At 37.5% G+C, this 26,288-nt stretch overlaps 1 protein-coding gene across 2 annotated transcripts; it reads left to right on the top strand.

Annotated features, from left to right (window-relative positions):
* The first annotated feature begins 209 nt into the window (after positions 1–209).
* On the top strand, positions 210–24,561 carry SLC33A1 (solute carrier family 33 member 1). 2 transcript variants are annotated; one of them, XM_043873741.1, is made up of 6 exons: positions 210–1,093; positions 13,379–13,569; positions 19,954–20,138; positions 20,413–20,530; positions 21,504–21,719; positions 22,759–24,561. In XM_043873741.1, the coding sequence occupies exons 1-6, from the start codon at positions 319–321 to the stop codon at positions 22,924–22,926; spliced, it is 1,653 nt and encodes a 550-aa protein (XP_043729676.1). In that variant the 5' UTR covers positions 210–318; the 3' UTR covers positions 22,927–24,561. The 2 variants fall into 2 exon arrangements, with proteins under 2 accessions (XP_043729676.1, XP_043729677.1); XM_043873742.1 differs by lacking the exons at positions 13,379–13,569; positions 20,413–20,530.
* Positions 24,562–26,288: the final 1,727 nt, after the last annotated feature.

Below are 26,288 nucleotides of genomic sequence, written 5' to 3'. Positions count from 1 at the left end.
CCCGTTTCCACAGCAGCACCACGGCCCCGTCCTCCAGCCCAGACCCCGGCGCGGCTGCCCGGGGGGCTTCTTCAGGCTCCTTGACGCCGCTCCAAGGGGCACCTACCTGGGCTTTGCCTGGGCCTCCAGCCAGCGGACTGGCTCCCGGCTTCAGCTCTGCGGGCCACAGTAAGAAGCGCCCTTATCAACCTGCGCCCTGCCCCCCTCCCTGAGCCATAGAGACCCCGGTCCAGAGCGACAGCCTTGGACCTGGGACTAGACGGATCCAAGACGCTCAGCCCCGGCCCCCCTCAAACGGGGCTCTGCATCGTCTCTGATATGTCACCCACCGTCTCCCACAAGGACAACAGTCGTCAACGACGGCCAGGGACTTTCAACCACTCTCTAGATTTGAAGAGTGGTCCTCTGCCGCCGGGCTCCTGGGATGATAATCTTCCGGAGGTGGTGGGCGGGGAAGGGGACAAAGAAGCTCTTCTTCGGGATATCAGCACTGTTGATTTCTCAAAAACCCCACGGAGCTGCCGGGCGGAATTGAGCAGCATTTTGCTGTTGCTCTTTCTTTACGTACTTCAGGGCATTCCACTGGGCTTGGCGGGAAGCATCCCACTCATTTTGCAGAGCAAGAATGTTAGCTATACAGATCAAGCCTTCTTCAGTTTTGTCTTTTGGCCCTTCAGTCTCAAATTGCTCTGGGCCCCGTTGGTTGATGCGGTTTACTTTAAGAACTTCGGTCGTCGCAAATCTTGGCTTGTCCCAACACAGTATATATTGGGATTCTTCATGATCTATCTCTCCACTCAAGTGGACCATTTGCTCGGAAATACGGATGGCAGAACCCCCGACGTAGTTGCTCTCACTGTGACATTCTTTTTGTTTGAGTTCCTGGCAGCCACCCAGGACATCGCTGTGGATGGTTGGGCGTTAACTATGTTATCCCGGGAAAACGTGGGTTATGCTTCTACTTGCAATTCAGTGGGCCAAACAGCCGGCTACTTTTTGGGCAATGTTTTGTTTTTGGCCCTTGAATCTGCCGACTTTTGTAACAAATACTTGCGATTTGAGCCTCAACCCAGGGGAATCGTCACTCTTTCAGGTAGTGTATTTATTATGCTGTTAGGTTTATTGTACGTTTATAAATCCTTTCGACAGTGTGTGTTAGAACCATTATTTAATGAACTGGAAATCATATTATGGGATATGATCCGAGGTAAGTTATCTGTTCTGTTAATATGAGCTTCAGCCAGAATGATTACATTAAAGCAATCATAATTGATCCGTATTCTGAAGTGAGCAGGGAAAGGCAACTCATCCAACAAACATTGTTGTGTAAGAGCAAACAAAACTCTGAGTCTAGGGCTACCTTGGCGCTTGCATAATAATACTTAGGTGCACGTTTTTTAAAAGTCTTGCTGGTGTGAACACATGAACCCAGCCTGACTCTATAGTTTTCCTTTTGTCTTTTGTAGATTGAGATTTCTAGCTCCATGTTTTCTAGTCCATTCCTACCCTTACTCTTATACCAAGACCCCCTTTCTATCTCATCTAGTCTTCCGATGAATGGAACAGGGTTAATCCATTGAAACATTAGTGAGTGGGCTAAGTGACAGAGTTCAAAGGGCCTTCTGTGATTGAAGCTAATTCCAGCCCTCAAAAAGAGCTTGTGAGAGTCAGGCTTTACATTTGCCCTTGTTGAATAAGATTTCATGATGTGGGTAAGTAAAGTTCAGAAGCCACCAAACACAAGCTGAAAATGCAGTGAAGCAGCAAAGTACCAAAAGATACAGGACTGTACATACAGTGTTCTAAATGCCTGAAGCACTGGTTTGTGGCATCTGATTTTGGGAAATGGTGGCGAAAGGTTGTTGACTGAATTGTTTAGTTGCTACCAGTAAGAGTTTAAAGTTTGTCCTGTAGGAAGTTGTAAATTCTACAGATTTTCGCCTCTTTCTACATGAGTATAATACATGGCCCGGTAATGTTTTCTGGGTTTTTGTTTTGGGTTTTTTTGGGTTTTTTTTGGTTTTTAACTTTCCTAAAAACTAAGAAACTATAAAATTACCAATATCAAGAACAACACTGGGACTGTAATAGAGTTCTTAATTCCGGTAGTGATGATGAATTTAGGATGATTGTCTTTTGAAGTTTAAACAGCTACTTTCACTCCTCTTCCTAGCATTAGGCGATTCCCAAAAGGTAAATGTCAGGGTATGATGTATGGTGGGGGCTTCCCTGGTGGCTCAGTGGTAAAGGATCTGCCTACCAATGCAGGAGATGAGGGTTCAATCTCTGGGTCAGGATGATCCCCTTGAGAAGGAAATGGCAACCCACTCCAGCATTCTTGCCTGGGAATGGACAGAGGAGCCTGGCAGGCTACAGTTCATGGGGCACAAAAGAGTTGGACACGACTTAGTGAGTAAACAACAACAAGGTGAGTGGTGAGGGAGTTGTAAAGATTTAAATTTTAACATTCAGGGACGGGAGGAAGGGATTCACAACTGTATTTCTGAAATTGTATACACCCCCACCACATCCCTACATCCTGTAAGGAACCCCCTTTCTACTTCTTCAAGCTGCTAGTGAGCCACTATTACTGATGAAATAATAGTTCTACTTTTCCTCAGTCGGTTTAAGGCTGAAGATGGTTGAGTGATACTGCTATGCACCTAGACAGATTTGTCTCTTAGTGTTCTGGGGTAGCACTCCTGCTCCATGGATAATTTTCTGCTCAGAAATACTTTGTGAATGCATCATATCAGCACCTTGTTGCTTTTTATACGTTTTGCTTTTTGTTTTTTATTGGGACTGTTCATATCACCAAAAAGTGCTAATTGGATGGTGTGTTCCTTTATTATGGGAAAGCCTCAGTAGAGAAATCAAGATTGAAGAGGCTATGGAAGCTAAATTACGGAGTAAATTAGAGCTTTCTTGTGTGTTAAACAAGTGACTAATACAATATCATTCCAGAGAATGCTGTTATCCATTCAAGAACCATGATAGCTACATCCTCCCTCAGCCACAGCCGTGCCCCTTTGGGAAGATCAGAAGCGTACCAGTGGATTTTTATTGACACTGGTTTATTATTTTGAATAGCTGTTTTTTTTGGAATTTGAACTGTGTTCTCCAGGAAACTGTAAAAATGGCTTACTTTTTAATTGAACTTTTATATCCATAGTGTATAGCTGTTTTGGGTTCAAGCATTTTAATAAGAGTTGAGGAATTCCTGCTTTTTTCATTCTTCTTTGTACAACTGTACATACAACATTTATAGTTTTGGGGTTTTTTTTGTGCGGGTGGGGGAACTTAGTATAACTGAGACAAACCAGTGGCTTTGAGGAATTTAGAGAGCACAGAGAGAATCATGGAGGGAATACAGTTGCTTAGGTAATAGAAGAGGCAAACATTGGGGTGACTGTTTACAAAATGAGAAACTTTAAAAGAGGCATAATTATTTTTTTTAAATTCTGAAATATATTCCGTGATTAGCACTTTGTTTTGAGCTACAGATACATAGAGATAGAATACATTCAGAAAGAACAGTTTTTACATCAAGAAAGCAGTAATCTAAATAGTAAATTTAGAATGAAAGGATAGGATGAAAATATTTAATAGAATCCCTTAGAAAGAAAAACTTAATTATGCTGAGATTGGCTTTTGGTTCCTTAGGAATACAGAACAGTCCTTAACCCAGAGGTAACCTCCTTTTGATCCTGCCACCTTGGTTTTCAAGGATCTTTAGTAGCGAAAAGAGGCAACCTTTTAAGCTTCAAGAAATGTGAGAGTAAAAAAAAAAAAAAGAAATGTGAGATTAAAAAAAAAAAAAAGAAATGTGAGAGTAACCCAGAAGAACACAGAGATTACAACATAAAGTTTTATGACTTGAAAAGATATATTTGCATCCTTTCATTCTTATAGATGAGGAAACTGATAAGGAAACTCTTAACTGGCTAGTTAGAGATTTACTTATGGCTTTGGAGAAGGAAATGGCAACCCACTCCAGTATTCTTGCCTGGAGAATCCCATGGACGGAGGAGCCTGGTGGGCTACAGTCCACGGGGTCGCAAAGAGTTGGACATGACTGAGTGACTTAACTAACTTTAGATTTCCTGACTTTTTATTTGGTGTTTTTCCTTCAGTTGTCGGAAACTTAGGAAAAACTTCAAGGAAAGCTTCAAAAACCTAAATATAATACATGCTGATTGGGCTTTTCTACCAGAGAAATCAGCAGTCTGGCTGCTGATATCTAAAAAAAAAAAATATCAGCATGCTCCCAGAATGCCAGATGCTCAAAAGTGACAGACTAAGGGTTTTTTTGTTATTTTGTTTTTAAAGTGATCCATATCTTTTTATTTACTCAGCATTGACTCCCTTTTTGGTACTGGTAATATGACAGGTGTTATAATTTGATGACTAAAACCTGACCATTCTCTGCCCACAAGTAATTTATAGTGGAGTTTTGCCAACTAAAATGAGTTAGTGTAGGACTGTAGTTATCGGAGAGGATGATGATGAGCTGAAAAACTCGTGCTCTTTAAGGCAGGTAGGTAGCCTCAGGTCTGGGCTTCTCAGGAGGCACTAGTGGTAAAGAACCTGTCAGTACAGGAGATGCGAGAGACACAGGTTCAGTCCCTGGGTCCGGAAGATCTCCTGGAGAAGGAAATGGCAGCCCACCCCAGTGTTCTTGCCTGAGAAATCCCAGGGACAGAGGAGCCTGGTGGGCTGCAGCCATGGCATTGCAGGAGAGTCCAACATGACGTGGTGACCAAACAACACAACAGCTGGGGCTGCTAGATTCAGGAGAGATTAAACATTCAAAGCTGGAGACCGTACCCCAGAAAGGAGGTCTGAAGCCTTTTTTCTTTTTTAAAACAAAGCAAAGGAGAAATGGTACTATAAGCTTTCTTTGTCCAGTAAAGAACTGTGGAGCTTTGTGGATGGGGTGCATAAAGGCCAATTTACAAAACACACTGTAAAGTAAAAACGCATTTGATTTTATTTGGTATATGTTGAATTTCACTTCTAATTTCATTGAAATATACTTGGAGGCCAGTTGAATTAGCCTTTAGTACAATAAAAGAATTATAGAACCTCACTAATTACAGTCGTCTACTTTCATTTATAGTGTTCCTAAAAACTCTTTATTGGAGAAAGAAAAATAGACTGACTTAATACAAGATACTCTCCTAGAAAATTAGAAATGAAAAATATAAAACCCCTGATTTCATCTGTTCTTTTAAATATAATTTGGGATAAATCTTGCATTTTATTCATGTTCTCTTCATTATTTTATATTTTTTACTGTGGAGTTTATATCTTACACTGTATATCTTGCACATGCATGTGCATGCATGCCATGTTGCTTTAGTGGTGTCTGACTCTTCGTGACCCTATGGACTGTAGCCCACCAGGTTTCTCTGTCCATGGGCTTCTGCAGGCAAGAATACTGGAGTGGGTTGTCTTGGATCTCCCATACTCATATCTTGGTATGGGAGATCACAAATATTTATTTTATATGTCAGTGTGCATGCTGAAATGTTTATTAAGAATAGGGTGCATATTCAGAAAGCAAGATGTTTGTTACCTTCTAGAATTTGTATTTCTTGGTTTGGTGTTAAGTAAGAAAAACTTTTAAAATTTCACTTTTTTCCCTTTACTATTGAACATGGTAGCTGAATTTCAGTTGTCATCAGTTAAAGCTATAGAATGCTTGATTTCAGCACATCTAAGGATTTCTTTCCTTTTAGATATTTTATATTGTCTTATGTTTGAGACCTACATTTTTTAATTTACTTTTAAAATTTTTATTGGAGTATAGTTGATTTACAGTGTTGTGTTGAGACCTGTATTTCTTATTCCTAGCACAGTCATAGAACTTTTGGTAGAACTTTTTCTTGCTTAAATTTCCCACTAGTTTTTAAAAACTTTATTTTAAAATAATTATAGGCTTTCTGACCCTGCACCACTGCGTTGGTTGCGGCAGTAAGCCCTGACTCAAGTCAGCAATAAACTTCCCTTTTTTGCGGGTTGCATTGTCTTGGAAGCCATCTCTCTTCCCGCTCGGGGATTCGGACATCGGGCATAACAGTGGGAGCTTTGCCAAGTTGGGCTTTCTGCTGTGCTTGGCTTCTGCCTTGCAGGGGCTGAACTGAGGTTGTTTCAGCCATTTCAGGTTAAATCTGAGTCATGGCACCATATATGTCAGGGGAGTGTGTAACTTCCCCAGTTCTGTCTCACCACAGCAAAAAAATTTTTTAATTTTTTAATTGAAGGATAATTGCTTTACAGAATGTTGTGGTTTTCTGTCGTACATCAACAAGAATCAGCCATAGGTATACCCATGTCCCCTCCCTCCCAAACTTCCCTTGCATCTCCCTTCCCACCCCACCCTCCAGCCTGTTGCAGAGCCCTGTTTGAGTTCCCTGAGTCATACAACAAATTCCCATTGGCTCTCTGTTTTACACATTGTACTGTACATTTCTATGTTACTTTCTCCACACACCTCCCCTTCTCACTCCTCTCCTCCCACCTTGACCATAGGTCTGTTCTCTATATCTGTTTCTTCATTGCCACCCTGAAAATAAATTCATCAGTGCCATCCCTTCAGATTCCATATATATGTGTCAGTATACAATATTTATATTTCTCTTTCTGACTTACGTCACTGTGTATAATGGGCTCTAGTTTCATCTATCTCATCAGAACACATTCAAATGCATTCCTTTTTATGGCTGGGTAGTATTGCATTTTATATATTACCACAACTTCTTTATCCATTCATCTGTTGATGGACATCTATGTAGCTTCCATGTTCTAGCTATTGTAAATAGAGCTGCAGTGAACATTGTGGTACACGTGTCTTTTTCAGTTTTTATTTTCTCAGGGTATATGCCTAGGAGTGGGGCTAAAAAAAAAGTAATAATAATAATAATTATAGATTCACAGGAGCTTGCAGAGAAATGTTTAGGGAAGTCCTATGCACCCTTTCCCTAGCCTCCACTGTTAAAATCTTATATAACTATAGTACAGTATCAAAACCAAGAAATTGACATTGGTACAATCCATAGAGTTTATTCAGATTTCAGCAGTTGTACATATACTCATTTATGTGTGTATTGTTTTATGCAGTTTTATCACATTTAAGCTTATATAACCTCCAACACCACTATCAAAATACTCAGCTGTACCTTCACCACAATACACTCTTCTGTTGTTTCTTTACAGCTGTGCCCATTTCCTCCTCTCCATCCCTAATCCCTGTCAGCCCCTAATCTGTTTTCCATCTTTACAATTATGTTATTTCAGAAATGTTACATAAGTGAAATCATTCAGCATATATCCTTTGGTGATTGGCTCTTTTCACTTAGAATAATTTCTTTGAGGTTTGTCCAAGTTGTTACACGGATCAGTGATTTGTTCTGTCTTGTTGCTGAGAAATATTCCATCTTTTTTGACATACCACACTTTGTTTTACCACTCATTTGTTGAAGGTGATTTGAGTAGTTTCTAGTTTTTTGATAATTATTATGTGAAAATAAGTCTTCATTTCTCTCAGATAAGTGCCCAGGAGTACAAATACTGGTTTATTTGTAAGTGCATTTTTAGTTTTGAAAGGAACTGGCCAAATTTTTTCTGGAGCGGCTATATCATTTTATCTCCTTACCAGTAATATATGAGCGATTTAGTTTCTCTGCATCCTCGCCAGCATTTCATGTTATCATTGTTTTTCATTTTAGCTATTCTGATGTACCCTGCATCTTCATGTGATAGTTTGGAATACTTAACTGTCAACTCTTTTATAAAAGTCAGAATTCAGCTTTTGTCTTAAAAAAAAGTGATTTTGGGGTGTCAGGATATAGGTTGTACAAAAACTGAATGCAAGAACCTATCATCATAGCATCAGAGTAGAGATATATATGTATGTTTAATTAATATGGATTTTGTGCTTGACCTGAACATATTTTAAAATATGGAAAAGTAAAAGTGAAAGTTGCTCAGTTGTGTCCAACTCTTTGTGACCCCATGGACTATACAGTCCATGGAATTCTCCAGGCCAGAATACTTGAGTGGGTAGCCTTTCCCTTCTCCAGGGGATCTTCCCAACCCAGGGATTGAACCCAGGTCTCCCGCACTGCAGGCAGATTCTTTACCAGCTGAGCCACAAGGGAAGTCCTAAAAACATGGAAAGAGTGGTTCATTTCCTTCTATTCAGTGATAACATGCTCCAGAGTTAGCATGAGATGGAAGCATTGCATCTGTTGGTCTAAGCTTCAGTTTTGCATCCTGGGCTGAGTTTAATGTTTTGGGACAATAGGGCTCTTGATAACCAGACAGCTGCTTAATCTGGTGCTTGATTGAAGAAACCATTTCTTCTGCCCCAGAGGAGAACCTAACATTGTTGGAGTTAATGAAAAAGTATGTGATCTCAAACATGGCACCTCTCTAAGGGCTTAAGAAAACTAAAGGATTATGAAGATTTCAAAATTAGCTTTGTGTTTAGTCAATTTTTCCATTGCATGCTGTCTTTAAAAAATTCTAATCCTCAAATAAGATACATTGTATAACCAAAACAGCATTTTCTGGGAGTGCTCTTTGGCATAGATGTTTTGAGCAAATGCTTAAGGGAGTGGTTTGTGACATAGAAGAAAGTTCTATTTCTTGTTGAGACTTAGCTGGTGACCCAGGGCCAGATACATAGTATTTCTATTTCAGTTTCTTCCATGGTGAAAGTGAAAGCAGTGGACTGATGATAGTTGTCTAAAGTCCCTTCATATTCTGACTTGTGAGCAGGGAAAGCTGTGCTGAAAGCAAGGTAAAAGGAAGGCCTGATGGTAATGTAAAACAGAAACTGAAAGTTTCTTTTCCTGCCACTGACTTCTGAAAGACTCAAGTTAATTCCCATAGTGTGAGAGTTAGAGAGAAGCTGTTCTGATCCAAGGATGGTTGTTATCAGACTGTGCTTAATTTTTCTACCTTTTCCGATGGTGGAAGAGAATGAACCTACACCACAAAGGGTCTGGAGGCCTGGTCCAAAGCCTTGAAGGTTGAAATTTTTTGGAAATCTAATATTTTATCTTAAAAATTCTTAGAGATTTTACCTTTTCTTTAATATTCATTTTTCATGAAAATATTTCTAAGTTATTGAGTAAATGAACTGTTTATGAAGATGTACCATGTTTGGTCTACGTACCTTATACCACCCATATGGGGAGATGAAGGTGGGTAGGGGTGAATACAGGTAACCAGTTTAAAAGAGGTTTGCTCAAGTATCTATGTTCCAGACTTCATAATGGGAGCTAAAATAAGTACCATTTTCCTCAAGCCTATCTGTTTGATCAGAAGAGAGCTTGCTTGCAGTAGGTGTATCTGAGCATCTGGGTAGTATAATGGGACACATTCTTGTTTCAGAATCAGATCTGAGTTTGAATCCCCCCTCTGGTAGTTTCTGGTTTGTAATTCTCTTTCACTGAGTATAAGGTAGGAATAATAATGCTTGTCTTAGAGAGTGATTTTGAGATTTATTGCACTGTCCTCTGTTTTGCCTTGGCATAATAGACACTCAGGAGTTGACTGTTACATCCTTTTTACTGGTGAACTGTTGCATAATCTTATCTGCAAACAGTACTGAAACCTGTTTAACTTGTTCTTACTAATTTTTTTTTCTCTCTCTGCACTGGGATCAAAGAGTCTAAAATTAGATGAAGATTTTGTTCATTAAAACTGGGAGAATATACTAAACAAAAAATACTATACTAAGAAAATTTTTGCTGAAAGTAATATATAATTTAAAACTTTAAATTTTCAGTTAACATTTTTATAAAGCCCATTAATTGAAATTTCTGGTGACAGTGAAAGTTTTTTTCAGGGTTTCTTGAATAGCTAATTTAAATCAAATAATGAACAAGAACTTTGCCAATGAGAATAAATATTATAGATGACATTCCATAACTGTCCTTATTTGTCAATTTCACAGATGAAATTAAGAATGCAAAAATAATGAACATTAGCCTCAATTATAAGAATAATCTTAAATTGTTGTTCATTGTTTTTGAGCTAGATTTCAAAACTGTATTAATACAAACTAGAAATTATGATATTATTTTAATGAACTTTAATCAAGAGATGTGTATTTATTAATGCATTTTAAAGTGAATACCTTTGCATTTAGGAATCTCAGTTTTTCCTGTTTCCTGTTTTTCTTCTGATATCTAAAATTAATGACAGATCCTTCTCAACTTTTGATGGGGTTATGTCTAGTAAGCCCAGTATAAGTTGAAAATTTTTAAGTCAAAAATGGATTTAACTTAGTCTTGCCTACCTTAAACATGCTTAGAACACTTAACATTAGCCCACAGTGAGGCAAAATCACCTAACACAAAGCCTGTCTTATAGTAAGATGTTGAATATCATGTAATTATTGAAACTGTACTGAAAGTGGAAAACAGTGGTAGTCTGGGTACAGAATGGTTGTGCATTTCCCATTGTGATTGTGTAGCTGACTGAGAGCCGTAACTTTTGGGTGCTGCCCAGCTTCACAGCAGAGGATCATAATGAATATTGCTAGCCTGGGAAAAGATCGAAATTTGAAGTGCAGTTTCTACTGAATGCATGTTGCTTTCACACTATCAGAAAATTGAAAAATCTCAAGTGAGACCCTCATAAGTTGGGGTCCGTCTGTGTAAATTCCTGTTATGGAGAGAAGAATTCACCTAAGAATACAAATTTCCATGTATGTTTGAGAAGATTTAGCTTTTTTATTTGCATCATTTGAATAGCAGAACCTCATTTTTGGTTACGCTTCTGGAGACTAATGGAGAAGAAATGGCGGCCCACTCCAGTGTTCTTGCCTGGAGAATCCAGGGACGGAGGGGCCTGGTGGGCTGCCGCCTGTGGGGTCGCACAGAATCGGACACGACTGAAGCGACTTAGCAGCAGCAGCAGTAAATTCTTTTTTATTTTTTAAAGTTTATTTATTTATTTAATTTTGGCTGCGCTGGGACTTTGTTGCCGCGCTGTCTGGTTGCAGTGAGCAGAGGCTGCTCTCTAGGTGTGGTACCTGGGCTTCTCATTGCCGTGGCTTCTCCGGTTGCAGAACACAGACTCTAGGGCACGTCACTTCAGCAGTTGTGATACACAGGCTTAGTTGCCCCACTGCATGCGGAAGCGTCCCAGACCAGGGACCAAACCCATGTTCCCTGCATTAGTAGGCAGATTCTTAACCACTGGACCACCAGAAACTCCTAGTAGATTCTTAATTCAACAGTATTTAAAAAAAAAAAAAAAAACTATATAAGCAGTATGAAATAATGGAACCCAAATAAAAAGATTTAGGTTCTGCCTCTTAATTGGACCTGTGGCAAAGATTTAAATATTCTGAGCTTTTCCTTGTCTCTCATAGCAGTAATGCCTGCTTTGCTTGTCTCACATGTTGACTACAAAAATCAAATGAAATAGGGGGCTCACCTGATGGTCCCGTGGCTAAGACTCCATGTTCCCAATGCAGGGGGCCCAGGTTCGATCCCTGATCAGGGAACTAGATCCACATGCAGCAACTAAGACCTGGTGCAGTCAAATAAATAAATAAGTATATTATTTTTTAAAAAAACAACATATAAGAAAGGATTATATAAATACTAAGGTGAATTTGGTCTACGCCGTGCTTTAAGTTGATCTAAGTAAGTGATGCTGCCTGCCTTCATCGTAAGCGAGGTTTAAACCATGGTAGTTAACCTTCACCTCGCACAGCAGGGAAGACTGATAGAGGAGAAGCTTGACTTAAGGAAGGTTTACTTTTTTGGGAAAAGATGGCTAGACTTCATTAACAGTTAGTTGATTGTGTTGCATTAGTAAAAAACTAAAAAGCAAGCACATGTAAAGTTGAATACAATTCCAGAATGTTAGGGCTGGGATTTTCTAGGCAGGTCTTCCTACTTTACAAATGAAGGAACTGAGAGAGAGTTATACATTAAGTTTCATAGAGATAAAATAGAGATAAAATCAGATGCATTCTCAGGGTAGTTAAGGGTATGCGGGTTTTAAAATGGGTTGTATGAGGCACTGACTTGCAGACGAATGGATAAGGGAGCTGTGGTACATATACACCATGGAATATGACTCAGCCATTAAAAAGAATTCATTTGGATCAGTTCTAATGAGATGGATGAAACTGGAGCCCATTATACAGAGTGAAGTAAGCCAGAAAGATAAAGACCATTACAGTATACTAACACATATATATATGGAATTTAGAAAGATGGTAATGATAACCCTATATGCAAAACAGAAAAAGAGACACAGATGTACAGAACAGACTTTCGGACTCTGCGGGAGGAGGCGAGGGTGGGATGTTTCGAGAGAACAACATCAAAACATGTATATTATCTAGGGTGAAACAGATCACCAGCCCAGGTTGGATGCACGAGATAAGTGCTCGGGCCTGGTGCACTGGGAAGACCCAGAGGGATGGGGTAGAGAGGGAGGTGGGAGGGGGGATCGGGATGGAGAATACATGTAAATCCATGGCTAATTCATGTCAATGTATGACAAAAACCACTACAACATTGTAAAGTAATTAGCCTCCAACTAGTAAAAATAAATGAAAAAAAAAAGAGGCACTGACTTCAAATGTAACTCCAGGCAGTGTTTCAGCCTTCTCTCAGCCTGTTTCATCATCTGAAAATTGGGACTGGTAGTAACTTCATCTGTTGTGTTGTTGTGGTAAAGGGAATGATATGTGTAAAATGCTTAGCACAGTTATAGCACATGGTATGCACTCAAGAAATAGTGCCTCATTTATTAGTATTTTTAGCTATTATGCAGGATCTTCTAGAACAGTATTCACTCTCTCTGCTTGTTTAAATTATTGGCCATTGGCCCAGCTCTCTTCCACTGAAACAACCAAAAGTGTGTGTCATGTTTATGTTTCACAGTATTGAAGCAGAATATTATTCTTAAACAGATTAAAAACGAAGTTTAAAAACAAAAGGCAGACCATTTAATGTAAATGATCATCTGTTTGTTGTCTAAGTTGTCAAAATTTAATAAAGAACTGAAATGATTTAGGTGCTTAAGAAGTATGACTGATAGATCTTATGGGATATGAAAATCATCTGCCCTTAAATAAAATGACACAATGGACTTTTATTTCATTCAACCCAGTAAACCCTTTCCTTTTCCTTGTTGAGTATTGCTGTCTATTCTGGGTCTGTGTAATATCTTGTATCTGCTGTGCCTGGTCTGATGCCAATGACAAGCCCTGTGCGTTGATTTTTTTTTTTTTTAACAGATTTTAGTTGAGAAAAAGTTGTGTACAGAATTATTTAGTATCAGTGAAGATATGTTATTTTACATGTTAATTATAGGTATAAAACATTTTAAATTTCAGATTTCCTTTTCTTCTGGGGAACTATATTTTTGATAACAACAACTTTAGTTGCCCTTCTGAAAAAAGAAAACAAAGAAGTATCAGTAGGAAAAGAAGAAACTCAAGGGATCACAGATACGTACAAGCTGCTTTTTGCAATTGTAAAAATGCCCGCAGTTCTGACATTTTGTCTTCTGATTCTAACTGCAAAGGTAAGAGATTTATAAAGCAAATCCCCCATTCTGTTACAAGTACCAGTATCGTGGAATACTTCTGTTGCCTTTTCATAAGTCCCTTTCCACTAATACTAGAATTTAACAATAATAGCTAATATACTTTATTTACTAAATGGGTTTAAAAAGATGTGATGATATCAAATCAAACATAATTGCAAACTAAGCTAAATGTCTTAGGATCTTGAAAAAATTATGCCAATTTGAAGTACTTCGTGTTTTTAATGAAATTAATGCTTGGAAGGGAAATGAATGCCATGAAAAACTAACCACACTGCTATTAGAATGAGTATACACTTAATGTCAAAGGTATTGAGATTACTTACTTAGAATGTAATTTACAAAGATATGGAAATGAATATTAGAAGTCTATTTAAAATTCAGTTGAACTATTTCAAAATGTTAAAAGGAAATATACCATCAAACAAATAGAGGTTTTAGTGACAATTCTATGTTTTTTCTATAAAGATGTCTTAATTTTTTATAGTTCAAAAACATTTTAAAGAGATTATGCTAGAAGAGAGGTAAGTATACTTTGTTATAATGAGCTGTTGAAATTAGTATTCCTAAAATATAAAATTGGTTACAGAATTTTTGGACTGTATATTTAAACCTGTCTACATAAACACTTTTTATTTACATAAACACTTTTATAGCTATATTTTGATAACACTAAAGTAAAAATTGTCTCATTGTTTTGACATAGTGAGTTTTCCCTCTCTAGTGATAGGGAAGGTTGAGTTATTAGGAAATTTTAGGAAGCTTTAAACTTAAGGTTCAACTTTAGAAAATGCTAAAAGGTTCAAGAAAGTTAATACTATGATAATGGTATTATCTAATTACATCGTTTAGACATGACCATTGGTAATATTTTTGGTATATTTCCACTTTCCCCATGTATGTATCTATGTGCATTCACATGTGTATAAACACACTTTACATATATAAATATAATTAATATATTTACTATAGTTAATATACTTATATACACACAAGTACTTTAAAAGTGAAATTGTTTGTAATTTTTATCTTGTTATTGTCTTATCCCATATTCCTGTATCATTAATATTTGATAACATACTTTTTAATAACTATAACTTGTTACAGTATATAAATGTGCTATAATTTACTCATTTTTTTATTGTTGTATATTTAATTTGCCATTTGTTTTAATTACAAAAATGTACTGGTGAATATATTTGTGTGTAATTCTTTGGTGTTCTGAATATTTCCTTCCAGTAGATTCTTAGGTTCTTTCCTTCCAATAGATTCAGTGAATATGATTGTTAAATTGCTTTTTAAGAGATTTTATAATTTACACTGTCACCAGCAATATATAAGGAGTTGCTTCAAATACAGAGTCTGGAATTCCGTGTCCCCCCTTTAAAGTAAGCCTCATTAAAAGTAACATCTCTCCTGACTTTTAACATCATAGGTTAGTTTTCCCTACTGTCCAGCTTTATATAAGTGGAGTGTCCTGTATGTTTCCTTGTTTCTGGCTCTCGCACTGTTTTACTCAACATCATGTTTGTGTAATTTATCCATATTGTTATTTATAGCAGTAGGTTGTTCATCTCGTTGCTTATAATATTCCTTTGTAGGAATATACCACAGTTTATTTATCCCAGTCTATCAGCAGATGCTTCGGTTATTTCTACTTTGGACCATTATAGATAGCACTTCTGTGAACTTCTGTGTACAGTACTTTTGGTGAACGTAGGTAAACGCCTCTGCTGGATAAATACCTAGGAGTAGAATTGCTGGGCCGTAAGAAATGCATAGTGTATACTATAAACAGTTTTCCAAAGTGATTGTTCCAATTTTCCCTCCCACAAGCACTGTGAGAGTTTCAGTCATTACACAACCTTGAAACCATAATATTGTCTTTTTAATTTTAGCCTATCTGGTGGGTATGTCATAGCATCTCATTATGGTTATAATTTCTCATTTCCCTGATGACTAAAGAAATTGAGCATCTTCTCATATAGTTATTGGCCATTTGAATATCCAGAGTTCCCCCTTTCTTTAAATTTGTAGAATTTCTATTTTTTATATATCGTGGATATGAGGGGTTTTGTTAGATATGTGTGTTAGAGATATCTCATACACTTTTAAGTTACGAAGAGAAAGTATGAAATATCTTTGACTTTTAATTTTTTTGTGTGAAATTTGCTGTTTGGCTTCATTCTGAGAAGTTAAGTATTTGAAGTAATATTTAGCATTAAAATTTTTTTTTATTTGTATATTTTCACTTACTGAAAATTTACTTGTATAATTGAAGGAATACCCATATGTTTATCTAAATTCTATAATTACTTGTTAATATTTAGCTCTACTGTTTTATTCTGTAAATTGTGTTGTTTTACATATTTCTTATGAAGTATTTGATAGTAATTTGTACATATCATGCCCTTTTATCCATAAATGCCTGAAGTATGTAGTGTATCTCCTAAGAATAAGGACTTCATCTTGCAAAGCCAGAACTTGATAAAAAATCTGGAAGTTTAAATTGACACAATGCCATTTTCCTTTTGAAAAACTACTTATTTATTTTTTGCTATGCTGAGTCTTCACTGCTGCATGCAGGCTTTCTCTGGTTGCAGTGAGTGGGGGGCTGCTCCTCGTTGCAGTGCACTGGCTTCTCATTGCAGTTGGCTGTCTCGTTGTGGAGCATGGGCTTCAGTGGTTGCAGCACCCCAGCTCAGTGCTCATGGCTCACAAGCTCTAAAGCACAGGCTGCGTAGATGTAGTGCATGGGCTCTAGTTGCCCCGCAGCATGTGGGATCTTCCCAGACCAGGGATTGAACCCGTGTCCCATGCATGGGCAGGTGGATTCTTAGCCACTCTGCCACCAAGGAAGTCCAACACAATACCATTTTCTAGTCATAGTCCATATCCAGATTTCACCAGTTATCCCCCAGAGCAGCCTTTATAACTTAATTTTTTCCTGGCCAGCAATCCAATTTAGGATCACATACTGCGTTTAGTTGGTATGAGCTTTTCTTTGTTCTTCATGACCTGCTGGACACACTTTTTTTTTGTTTTTTAAGATTATTTGTTTATAATTGGCTGTGCTGGGTCTTTTATGCTGCATGGGCTTCCCCTAATTGCACGGAGTGAGGGCTATGTTCTAGGTGGAGTACACAGGCTTCTTATTGTGGTGGCTTCTCTTATTGAAGCGCCTGGGCTCTAGGGTGCTGGGCTTCGGTACTGCAGAGTGCAGGCTCAGTGGTTGTGGGGCTTAGTTGCTCTGTTGCATGTGGAATCTTCCCAGACCAGGGATTGAACCGGTGTCTGCTGCATTGGCAGGGGGATTCTTTATCACTGGACCACCAGAGAAGTCTGACCTGGACCTTTTAAAAAATATTTTATTTTTTTATTTTATTAGAGCATAATTGACTTACAATGTTTTATTAGTTTCAGGTATGCAGCAAAGTAATTCAGTTATACAGTTCAGTTCAGTCACTCATTGTGTCCGACTCTTTGCAACCCCATGAATCGCAGCACGCCAGGTCTCCCTGTCCGTCACCAACTCCCGGAGTTTACTCAAACTCATATCCATCGAGTCAGTGATGCCATCCAACCATCTCATCCTCTGTCATCCCCTTCTCCTCCTGCCCCCAATCCCTTCCAGCATCAGAGTTTTTCCCAGTGAGTCAACTCTTTGCATGATGTGGCTAAAGTACTGGAGTTTCAGCTTCAGCATCAGTCCTTCCAATGAATACCCAGGACTGATCTCCTTTAGGATGGACTGGTTGGATCTCCTTGCAGTCCAAGGGACTCTCAAGAGTCTTCTCCAACACCGCAGTTCAAAAGCATCAATTTTTCGGCGCTCAGCTTTCTTCACAGTCCAACTCTCACATCCACACATGACCCTGGAAAAACCATAACCTTGACTAGACAGACCTTTGTTGGCAAAGTAATGTCTCTGCTTTTTAATATGCTGTCTAGGTTGGTCATAACTTTCTTTCCAAAGAGTAAACCTCTTTTAATTTCATGCCTGCAGTCACCATCTGCAGTGATTTTGGAGCCCCAGAAAATAAGTCTGCCACTGTTTCCACTGTTTCCCCATCTATTTGCCATGAAGTGATGGGACTGGATGCCATGATCTTAGTTTTCTGAATGTTGAGCTTTAAGCCAACTTTTTCACTCTCCTCTTTCACTTTCATCAAGAGGTTTTTTAGTTCCTCTTCACTTCTGCCATAAGGGTGGTGTCATCTGCATATCTGAGGTTATTGATATTTCTCCCAGCAATCTTGATTCCAGCTTGTGCTTCTTCCAACCCAGCGTTTCTCATGATGTACTCTGCATATAAGTTAAACAAGCAGGGTGACGATATACAGCCTTAATGTACTCCTTTTCCTATTTGGAACCAGTCTGTTCCATGCCCAGTTCTAACTGTTGCTTCCTGACCTGCACATAGGTTTCTCAAGAGGCAGGTCAGGTGGTCTGGTATTCCCATCTCTTTCAGAATTTTCCACAGTTTATTGTGATCCACATAGTTGAAGGCATTGGCATAGTCAATAAAGCAGAAATAGATGTTTTTCTGGAACTCTCTTGCTTTTTCAGTGATCCAGCAGATGTTGGCAATTTGATCTCTGGTTCCTCTGCCTTTTCTAAAACCAGCTTGAACATCTGGAAGTTCACGGTTCATGTATTGCTGAAGCCTGGCTTGGAGAATTTTCAGCATTACTTTACTAGCATGTGAGATGAGTGCAATTGTGCGGTAGTTTGAACATTCTTTGGGATTGCCTTTCTTTGGGATTGGAATGAAAATTGACCGTTTCCAGTCCTATGGCCACTGCTGAGTTTTCCAAATTTGCTGGCATATTGAGTGCAGCACTTTCACAGCATCATCTTTCAGGATTTGAAATAGCTCAACTGGAATTCCATCACTTCCACTAGCTTTGTTCGTAGTGATGGTTTCTAAGGCCCACTTGACTTCACATTCCAGGATATCTGGTTCTAGGTAAGTGATCACACCACCGTGATTATCTGGATCGTGAAGATCTTTTTTGTACAGTTCCTGTGTGTATTCTTGCCACCTCTTCTTAATATCTTCTGCTTCTGTTAGGTCCATACCATTTCTGTCCTTTGTCGAACCCATCTTTGCATGGAATGTTCCCTTGGTTTCTCTGATTTTCTTGAAGAGATCTCTAGTCTTTCCCATTCTATTGTTTTCCTCTATTTCTTTGCATTGATTGCTGAGGAAGGCTTTCTTATCTCTCCTTGCTATTCTTTGGAACTTTGCATTCAAATGGGAATGTCTTTCCTTTTCTCCTTTGCTTTTTGCTTCTCTTCTTTTTACAGATATTTGTAAGGCCTCCTCAGACAACCATTTTGCCTTTTTGCATTTCTTTTCCATGGGGATGGTCCATTCATTCTATTTTAGATTCTTTTTTCATATAGGTTGTCAGAATTGAGTCGAGTTTCCTGTGCTGTACATTGTTGGTTATCTGTCTATATAGTGGTGTGTAGTGGCCTAGACACTTCTAAAGAAGACAGGCCGGTTATTCTGTAGAATGGCCTTCCATTTATGTTTGTCTAATGTTTCTTCACGTTTAGGTCCATTCTGTGAATATATGTCAGAAATATCACAGAAATAATACTGTGAATCTTCAGGGAATTTTATCAGGAGCCATATCCTGTTCTTTTAACCATTAATTATTGTGTTAACCTTGATTACCTTGTTTAATACACTGCAAAATTACTATTTTTCCTTTTGTAATTAAAAATTCATTTATGGGGAAGTACTTTGAGACCATCTAAATATCTTGTTTCACCTCAAACTTTCACCCACTACAATATTTTAGCATTCTTACTCTTTTTTTGTTGTTGTTTTTAAGAATTAGTCTAAGTATACCTTTTTTACCCATCATTTAAATCAACCTCTTAGATATGTTTTCTCAGAATTACTTTTCAAAAGCTAGATGACTTTTTGTTGTCAGTCAGAAATCATCAAAAATATGTACTGTATGTGGCAATGATACTTCATTTTAACCAGATTTATTTGGAGTCAAAAGCTATTCTTTTAAACTTAAAATATACAGAGCATTAAGTTTGGACTTGAACACTGTTTATTGTAAGACAGAACTTTTTGAAATGGAAATTTAATTGTAATTAAAATTACAGTTCATAAGAGTGCTGAATTTTCACTTGTTTTCACTTCATATTTGTAAGTAGACCATAGAGCTAAGTATGCCTCCATAACTTGATTGTTGTACCAGATATAGTAATATGATACTTACTTCTAACTGGCATGAGTCATTAATAAGACTGAGGTTTCTAAATTACTTATGTATACTTGGAGGAAAATATTTCATAAGTCATAAATTAAAATATTTTTTTGTTTTTATGTTGCAGATTGGTTTTTCAGCAGCAGATGCAGTAACAGGACTGAAATTGGTAGAAGAGGGAGTACCCAAAGAACATTTAGCCTTATTGGCAGTTCCAATGGTTCCTTTGCAAATAATACTGCCTCTGATTATCAGCAGATACACTGCAGGTCCCCAGCCACTAAACATATTTTACAAAGCCATGCCCTACAGGTAAAAATGAAATGAAACCTTACTAAATAAGAGAGGTTAAATGAGGAACAGCCATCAGTATCACTAGTGTCTATGTATAGAGTGTATGTGGAAAAAGGCTTGAAAAACATCTTTAACTTCTGTATCATTTATATGCACTTTTATCTCTTTTAAACTTCCTAACAGGTTTTAGATTCAGGCTTCTTTCATATGGTAGGCACACAGATTTCTGTTTCTGTTATTCTTTTTTAACCTAAAATAGAAGTCAACTCCACCTTTCTTTCTTTTTCTGTAGATTATTGTTTGGATTAGAATATGCTCTACTGGTCTGGTGGACTGCTAAAGTGGAGCATCAAGGGGGATTCCCTATATATTACTATATTGTTGTGCTGCTGAGTTATGCGTTACATCAGGTAAGCTTGCTGTGGTTTTACCCAGGAAGTAAGCTGTCCTGTGTAAAATAAAGATGTTTTTCTACAGTTGCCTTAAAATAATGATAATAAATTTTAAGATTTATGCATGAATCAGATACTGAAGAAATTCATGAACTTTAAGCCGTGTGGATTTGAATATATACATACACACACACGTATATTTATTTGGCTGTCTTGGATCTTAGTTGTCGCACTTGGGATCTTCTCTAGTTGTGGCATGGGCTGCAGAGCATGCAAGCTCCGTAGCAGAGGCACACGGACACAGTTGCTCCTCGGCATGTGGGATCTTAGTTCCCTGACCAGGGATCAAACCTGTGTTTTCATGTTCCTAAATGGAGGGTTAATTCTTGCTGCTTAAGCACTTTTTGCCTCTCAAGGAGATCTTCCTCTTCAGTTTGTCATGTAAATTTTTAATTATATATAAGAAAGTTGTATACATATAACTATATATTCATATTACCTTTGAATATTTGAGTGCTTACATGTATAATACGTATATACACACATGTGCTATATTTAGGTATAGTATAATAAGAAGTTTTGCTTATTACTGTATGCATCCTTCAGTGCCTCCTCACTTGTCATTCTCAATTGAGCCTTCCTTGAATACATGTGATAGAATTAATCCCCTATTTATTTAGGCCCTTATAGCATGATGTATGCACTTCCTCTTTTTACAGTATTTACTGCATTTAATTGTATTTATTTATCCCCTGTTTTCCCAGCTTAGAATAAATTCTTCAAGGGCATAGAGGGACTGTATCTTATTCATCTTTGTATTACCATGACCAGACTTAAAGCCTGGCCTGTAGCAGGTGCTCCATAAGTATTTGTTGATTTGAGTTTAATAAGAGTCATGAAAATTAATTTTCAGGTCTATGCTTTTAATGTTCTTAATTTAGACCATATCTTTCTAAAGTTGTCCTGAAGATGTTTTATGTTTTCCTTGTAGGTTACATTGTACAGCATGTATGTTTCCATAATGGCTTTCAATGCGAAGGTTAGTGATCCACTCATTGGCGGAACATATATGACCCTTTTAAATACCGTGTCCAACCTGGGAGGAAACTGGCCTTCTACGGTAGCGCTTTGGCTGGTAGATCCCCTCACAGTAAAAGAGTGTGTAGGAGCATCGAACCAGAATTGCCGAACACCTGATGCTGTTGAGGTGAGTATGGTGCACTTTTAGGTAATAGCGAGTGAATATTAAGGTGCTCATTTCCTCATTTTGCCTCTAGAGGTACTTCATCTTTTTAAAATCGTATCTGCCCAGAGTCTCTAATAGTTTGTTTCTTTCCCATCATTACTGAGGGTATAACACACTCAGATCAGTAAAAGGAGCTCACTTGGAGTTGCTTCTTAGCAAGGAAGGAACATCTCCGCTGCCTTGTGTACCATTGTCCCGTACAATAGGAATGTGATATTAGTACGTGATTAATAGCTAAGTTTAATAATGATAGAAGGAGGGAAATTCCATTGGCTGTTCATGTTACAAATGGAGCTAAAACTGAGTGGTTAGTAGTTTGTTGGTAAATTATTTCAAAGTAACGCTAACCCACTTCTAGAGTAAACTCATTGGAAATCTCTACACACCTCCAAATATGAAAAGCTATATCTTGAAAATGAATATTGTTTACAGCAAGAGCTGAAAATTGTTTCTAATACTATTGGTAGCGTTAGATAGATTAAGATACGTTAACTTTGGAAAAGGAAATGGCAACCCACTCCAGTATTCTTGCCTGGGAAATTCCACGGACAGAGGGGCCTGGCAGGCTACAATTCGTGGGTCGCAGGAGTTGGACACGACTTAGCGACTGAACAACAACAACAAAATTTTACTCAACATTGTGACCTGAGCATAACCCTGTATCCTTAAATACTTCTGAGTGTATACCTTTTTTCTTTTTATAGTTGTTTTGTTTAAATTAGAGTCCATATAAGTTCCCTTTACTGTGTTTTATTATTTTGCCTGTTACATCTCTTTAATTCTATAACAGTTCCCTGTTCCCCTCTTTTTGGGGGGTAGTAATAAAAAATATATCTAACATTTAAAAAAAGATACATTAACTTGTTTTGTCACTTGAATGAAATGTTTGAGCACAAAAATGTTTTGATTAATCCTTTAAATCACAAAGTAAAAACATATAAAGTGCTGAATACTTCCATTTTGAAATTGTGGAGTATTTATTATAATTTTGTTTTTACAGCTTTGCAAAAAACTCGGTGGCTCGTGTGTTACTGCGCTGGATGGTTATTATGTGGAATCTGTTATTTGTGTTTTGATTGGATTTGGTTGGTGGTTCTTTCTTGGTCCAAAACTTAAAAAATTACAAGATGAAGGACCATCTTCATGGAAATGCAAAAGAAACAAGTAATGCATTCACTACTGGACATTCTAGGAAGGTAACTCTAATTTAGTTTTAACTCAGAGAGTTATGATAATCAGTGTACAGGAGTATAAAATATTATTTTAAACAGGAAATTATTAATATAAAATGCCAAATGGTTAAAAATATAGAAACCTCTCTGTATATTTAAATATACTGTTTCCTTACCTTGTCAATGTATTTAAAGTTTACTTAAGTTCAGAGAATTGGTACTAAAACAACTTTTCTGGTCTTGTTATTTGATTTATATATCTTTTTAATTTACTGACCAAAGCATGTTTTAAGCTGCAGTGCAGTAGTCATGGGTGATAACCATGCAGTCAAGTATTGTTATCAGTACCTATCATTGAGCTATGTTAAAATTTTTGGTAAAATATGATAAATGGAACATAGCTTGTTATTTATGTACTATCCACAACTAGTCTGGCCTTGTCAGTTAAATCTTATTTTGAATTGCAAATTGGTTAAATTTTATGTGGAATTTGCTGAGATGAGAATGTAAACTACTGAAATACCATTTTAGTTGTTATTTTCTGACCATAACCACATTGTGCTAATGAATCTGTGTTAAAGACTATTTTAAATGTATTTCCTGCTTTTGTAAACATTAAAGATTTATAAGAAGATTATTCAAACTATTTTTTATAAAATGAAAGCTATGACTTCTAATTTATTGATTCCCCTTCTCCTCCCCTTTTTGGAAGCTATCTTGATTCCTTTTTAACTCTTATCCTAAAGCATACATACTTCATGGCATATGGACAGCTCACAAGGGCATCGAATTTAATGTTGTATGTATATTCGTGGCAACGTTTTGGAAATAAAAATTAGATGTTTTTCTTCAAGTAGTTTGTTTTTGTTATTGATAGGGGGAAAAAAGAGTAAAACTTACTGATTAAGTAAAATTTAAATTAATAATACTGTAGTTTTAGAAACTAATGTTTTGAAGAGAGAGACAAAGACATTTTGTGCGTTTGACAGGTTATGTATTGGAAAAGCTTTCTGAATTAAGCACTTTTCTAATGAGAAAAGATCTCACAATTGCTTTATACCAAATCAGGTACTATTTTTCCACTTATTAAAGCACAGCCTTCTGTTTGTAAACTGTAGTTTCCAGTGGAGAATTGCTTTCCCAGGAAAATTAAGGTTTTGAGTACTTTAGCGATTTCCAGCATATTATGTGCACCTGGTGATAAGCTTCTATGCGTGTTTTGTGTTGTATGGCACTTTGACTCTTTAGAGAGTACATAAATCTTTGAAAAGTTTGAGAAAAGGAGCTAGGAAGCTGACTCTTATTTAATAGCTATTCTCTTTGTGGGAAAATGCATCTGATGTTTGATTCTGTTAATTTAATGGCATAGATTGAGTTTGGGGTAGGATTTCTGTCAGTAATGGAGGAGAAATGGCCTCTGAAGCGTCTGAGGAGACAGGCGTTGGCTTCTAGAATGCATGCCTTGCCATTGGAAAGCCTTTGTTGGGCATTGATGTCAGATCCTGAAGACTCACCTGAAAAATCCTCGTAGAAACACACAAAACCATAAACTACAGTACTTTATCTCATGGGTTGTCCATTGTCATGTATTATAATCAAAATATTTCCTTGAATAAAGAAAACTCACTTAATGCTCATGTGAAATGTATTTTGATTTTTAACTTTCGGATTAAGACACATTGCCATAATTACCTTTATTTTTTCCCCATATTGTTACAAATTATACATGAACGTACTTTAAGTTTATAGATCGTTAGGACTTAAAGTTTTAAAGAGTATTTTAAGCCTTAGCTATAAGGTGATTTAAGCCTTAGCTATAAGGTGAAAGCCATTCTTTGCATTTGCTCAGTAAATGAACTCATGCTTTAAGTTATAGTCATTTGGGTATTTGGATACATGCTTGTAATATATGTCAGAAATGACTTGTTAATATCAATGTTTATACACTGATCACTGATGGCATCTTATAAATGATCGACCTGAATGTGAGGATCTATTTGTTGTAAATCTACTAGAAAATACTGCCTATTTTTTTGTATAAGTGTTTTTCCTTATATTAATAGATATATACTAATAGATTAATAGATCCTGATAAACTCTATCCTCAAGTATGAACATTAACTCCTCCAGTTAATGAATTATATATTTCAGTTCAGTTCAGTCACTCAGTTGTGTCTGACTCTTTGCGACCCTGTGGACTGCAGCACTCTAGTCTTCCCTGTCCATCACCAACTCCCGGAGCTTACTCAAATTCATGTCTTGAATCGGTGTTGCCATCCAACCATCTTATCCTCTGTCATCCCCTTCTCCTCCCACCTTCAGTCTTTCCCAGCATCAGGGTCTTTTCTAGTGAGTCAGTTCTTCGCATCAGGTGGCCAAAGTATTTGGAGTTTCAGCTTCAGCATTAATCCTTCCAATGAATTATATATTTACTGGCTAATATTGAATATCAGTATCAGTTCAGTCACTCAGTCGTGTCCAACTCTTTGCGACCCCATGACTGCAGCATGCCAGGCCTCCCTGTCCATCACCAACTCCTGGACTTGACCCACACCCATGTCCATTGAGTCGATGATGCCATCTGACCACCTCATCCTCTGTCGTCCCCTTCTCCTCCTGCCCCCAATCCCTCCCAGCATCAGGGTCTTTTCAAATGAGTCAGCTCTTCACATCAGGTGGCCAAAGTATTGGAGTTTCAGCCTCAATATCAGTCCTTCCAATGAACACCCAGGACTGGTCTCCTTTAGGATGGACTGGTTGGATCTCCTTGCTCTCCGAGGGACTCTCAAGAGTCTTCTCCAACACCACAGTTCAAAAGCATCAATTCTTCGGCACTCAGCTTTCTTCACAGTCCAACTCTCACATCCATACATGACCACTGGAAAAACCATAGCCTTAGGACTAGACAGACCTTTGTTGACAAAGTGATATCTCTGCTTTTTAATAAACTGTCTAAGTTGGTCATAACTTTCCTTCCAAGGAGTTAAGTGTCTTTTAATTTCATGGCTGCAGTCAGCATCTACAGTGATTCTGGAGCCCAGAAAAATAAAGTCAGCCACTGTTTCCACTGTTTCCGCATCTATTTGCCATGAAGTGATGGGACCGGATACCATGATCTTAGTTTTCTGAATGTTGAGATTTAAGCCAACTTTGTCACTCTCCTCTTTCACTTGGATATAAATACATACATATGTATATAAATATATACTATATACACATCCGTTTGCACATTGGTTGCAACAGGTTTGAATCAAAGATCTAGGTTTAAAAAGTTCTTATAAGATTAAGACTACAACTAAAAACTTCCTCCTTTGTAAGTATTTTAATTTTACCTCATTAATCATAAAAATTTGTTTAA

This window comes from Cervus elaphus, chromosome 19 (genome assembly GCF_910594005.1).
Source record: "Cervus elaphus chromosome 19, mCerEla1.1, whole genome shotgun sequence".
Classification (NCBI taxonomy): Eukaryota; Metazoa; Chordata; class Mammalia; order Artiodactyla; family Cervidae; genus Cervus; species Cervus elaphus.
The sequence above is the reverse complement of the archived record's forward strand: the minus strand, read 5'-3'. Positions and strand labels throughout refer to the sequence as shown.

Bases quoted from the DNA above. Each gene is read 5' to 3' on its own strand.
- SLC33A1 (XM_043873741.1), top strand. From the start codon at position 319: ATGTCACCCACCGTCTCCCACAAGGACAACAGTCGTCAACGACGGCCA. The intron at 20,139-20,412 runs GTAAAAATGAAA...CTTTTTCTGTAG, and splicing joins TACAAAGCCATGCCCTACAG to ATTATTGTTTGGATTAGAAT. The intron at 20,531-21,503 runs GTAAGCTTGCTG...TTTTCCTTGTAG, and splicing joins TGAGTTATGCGTTACATCAG to GTTACATTGTACAGCATGTA.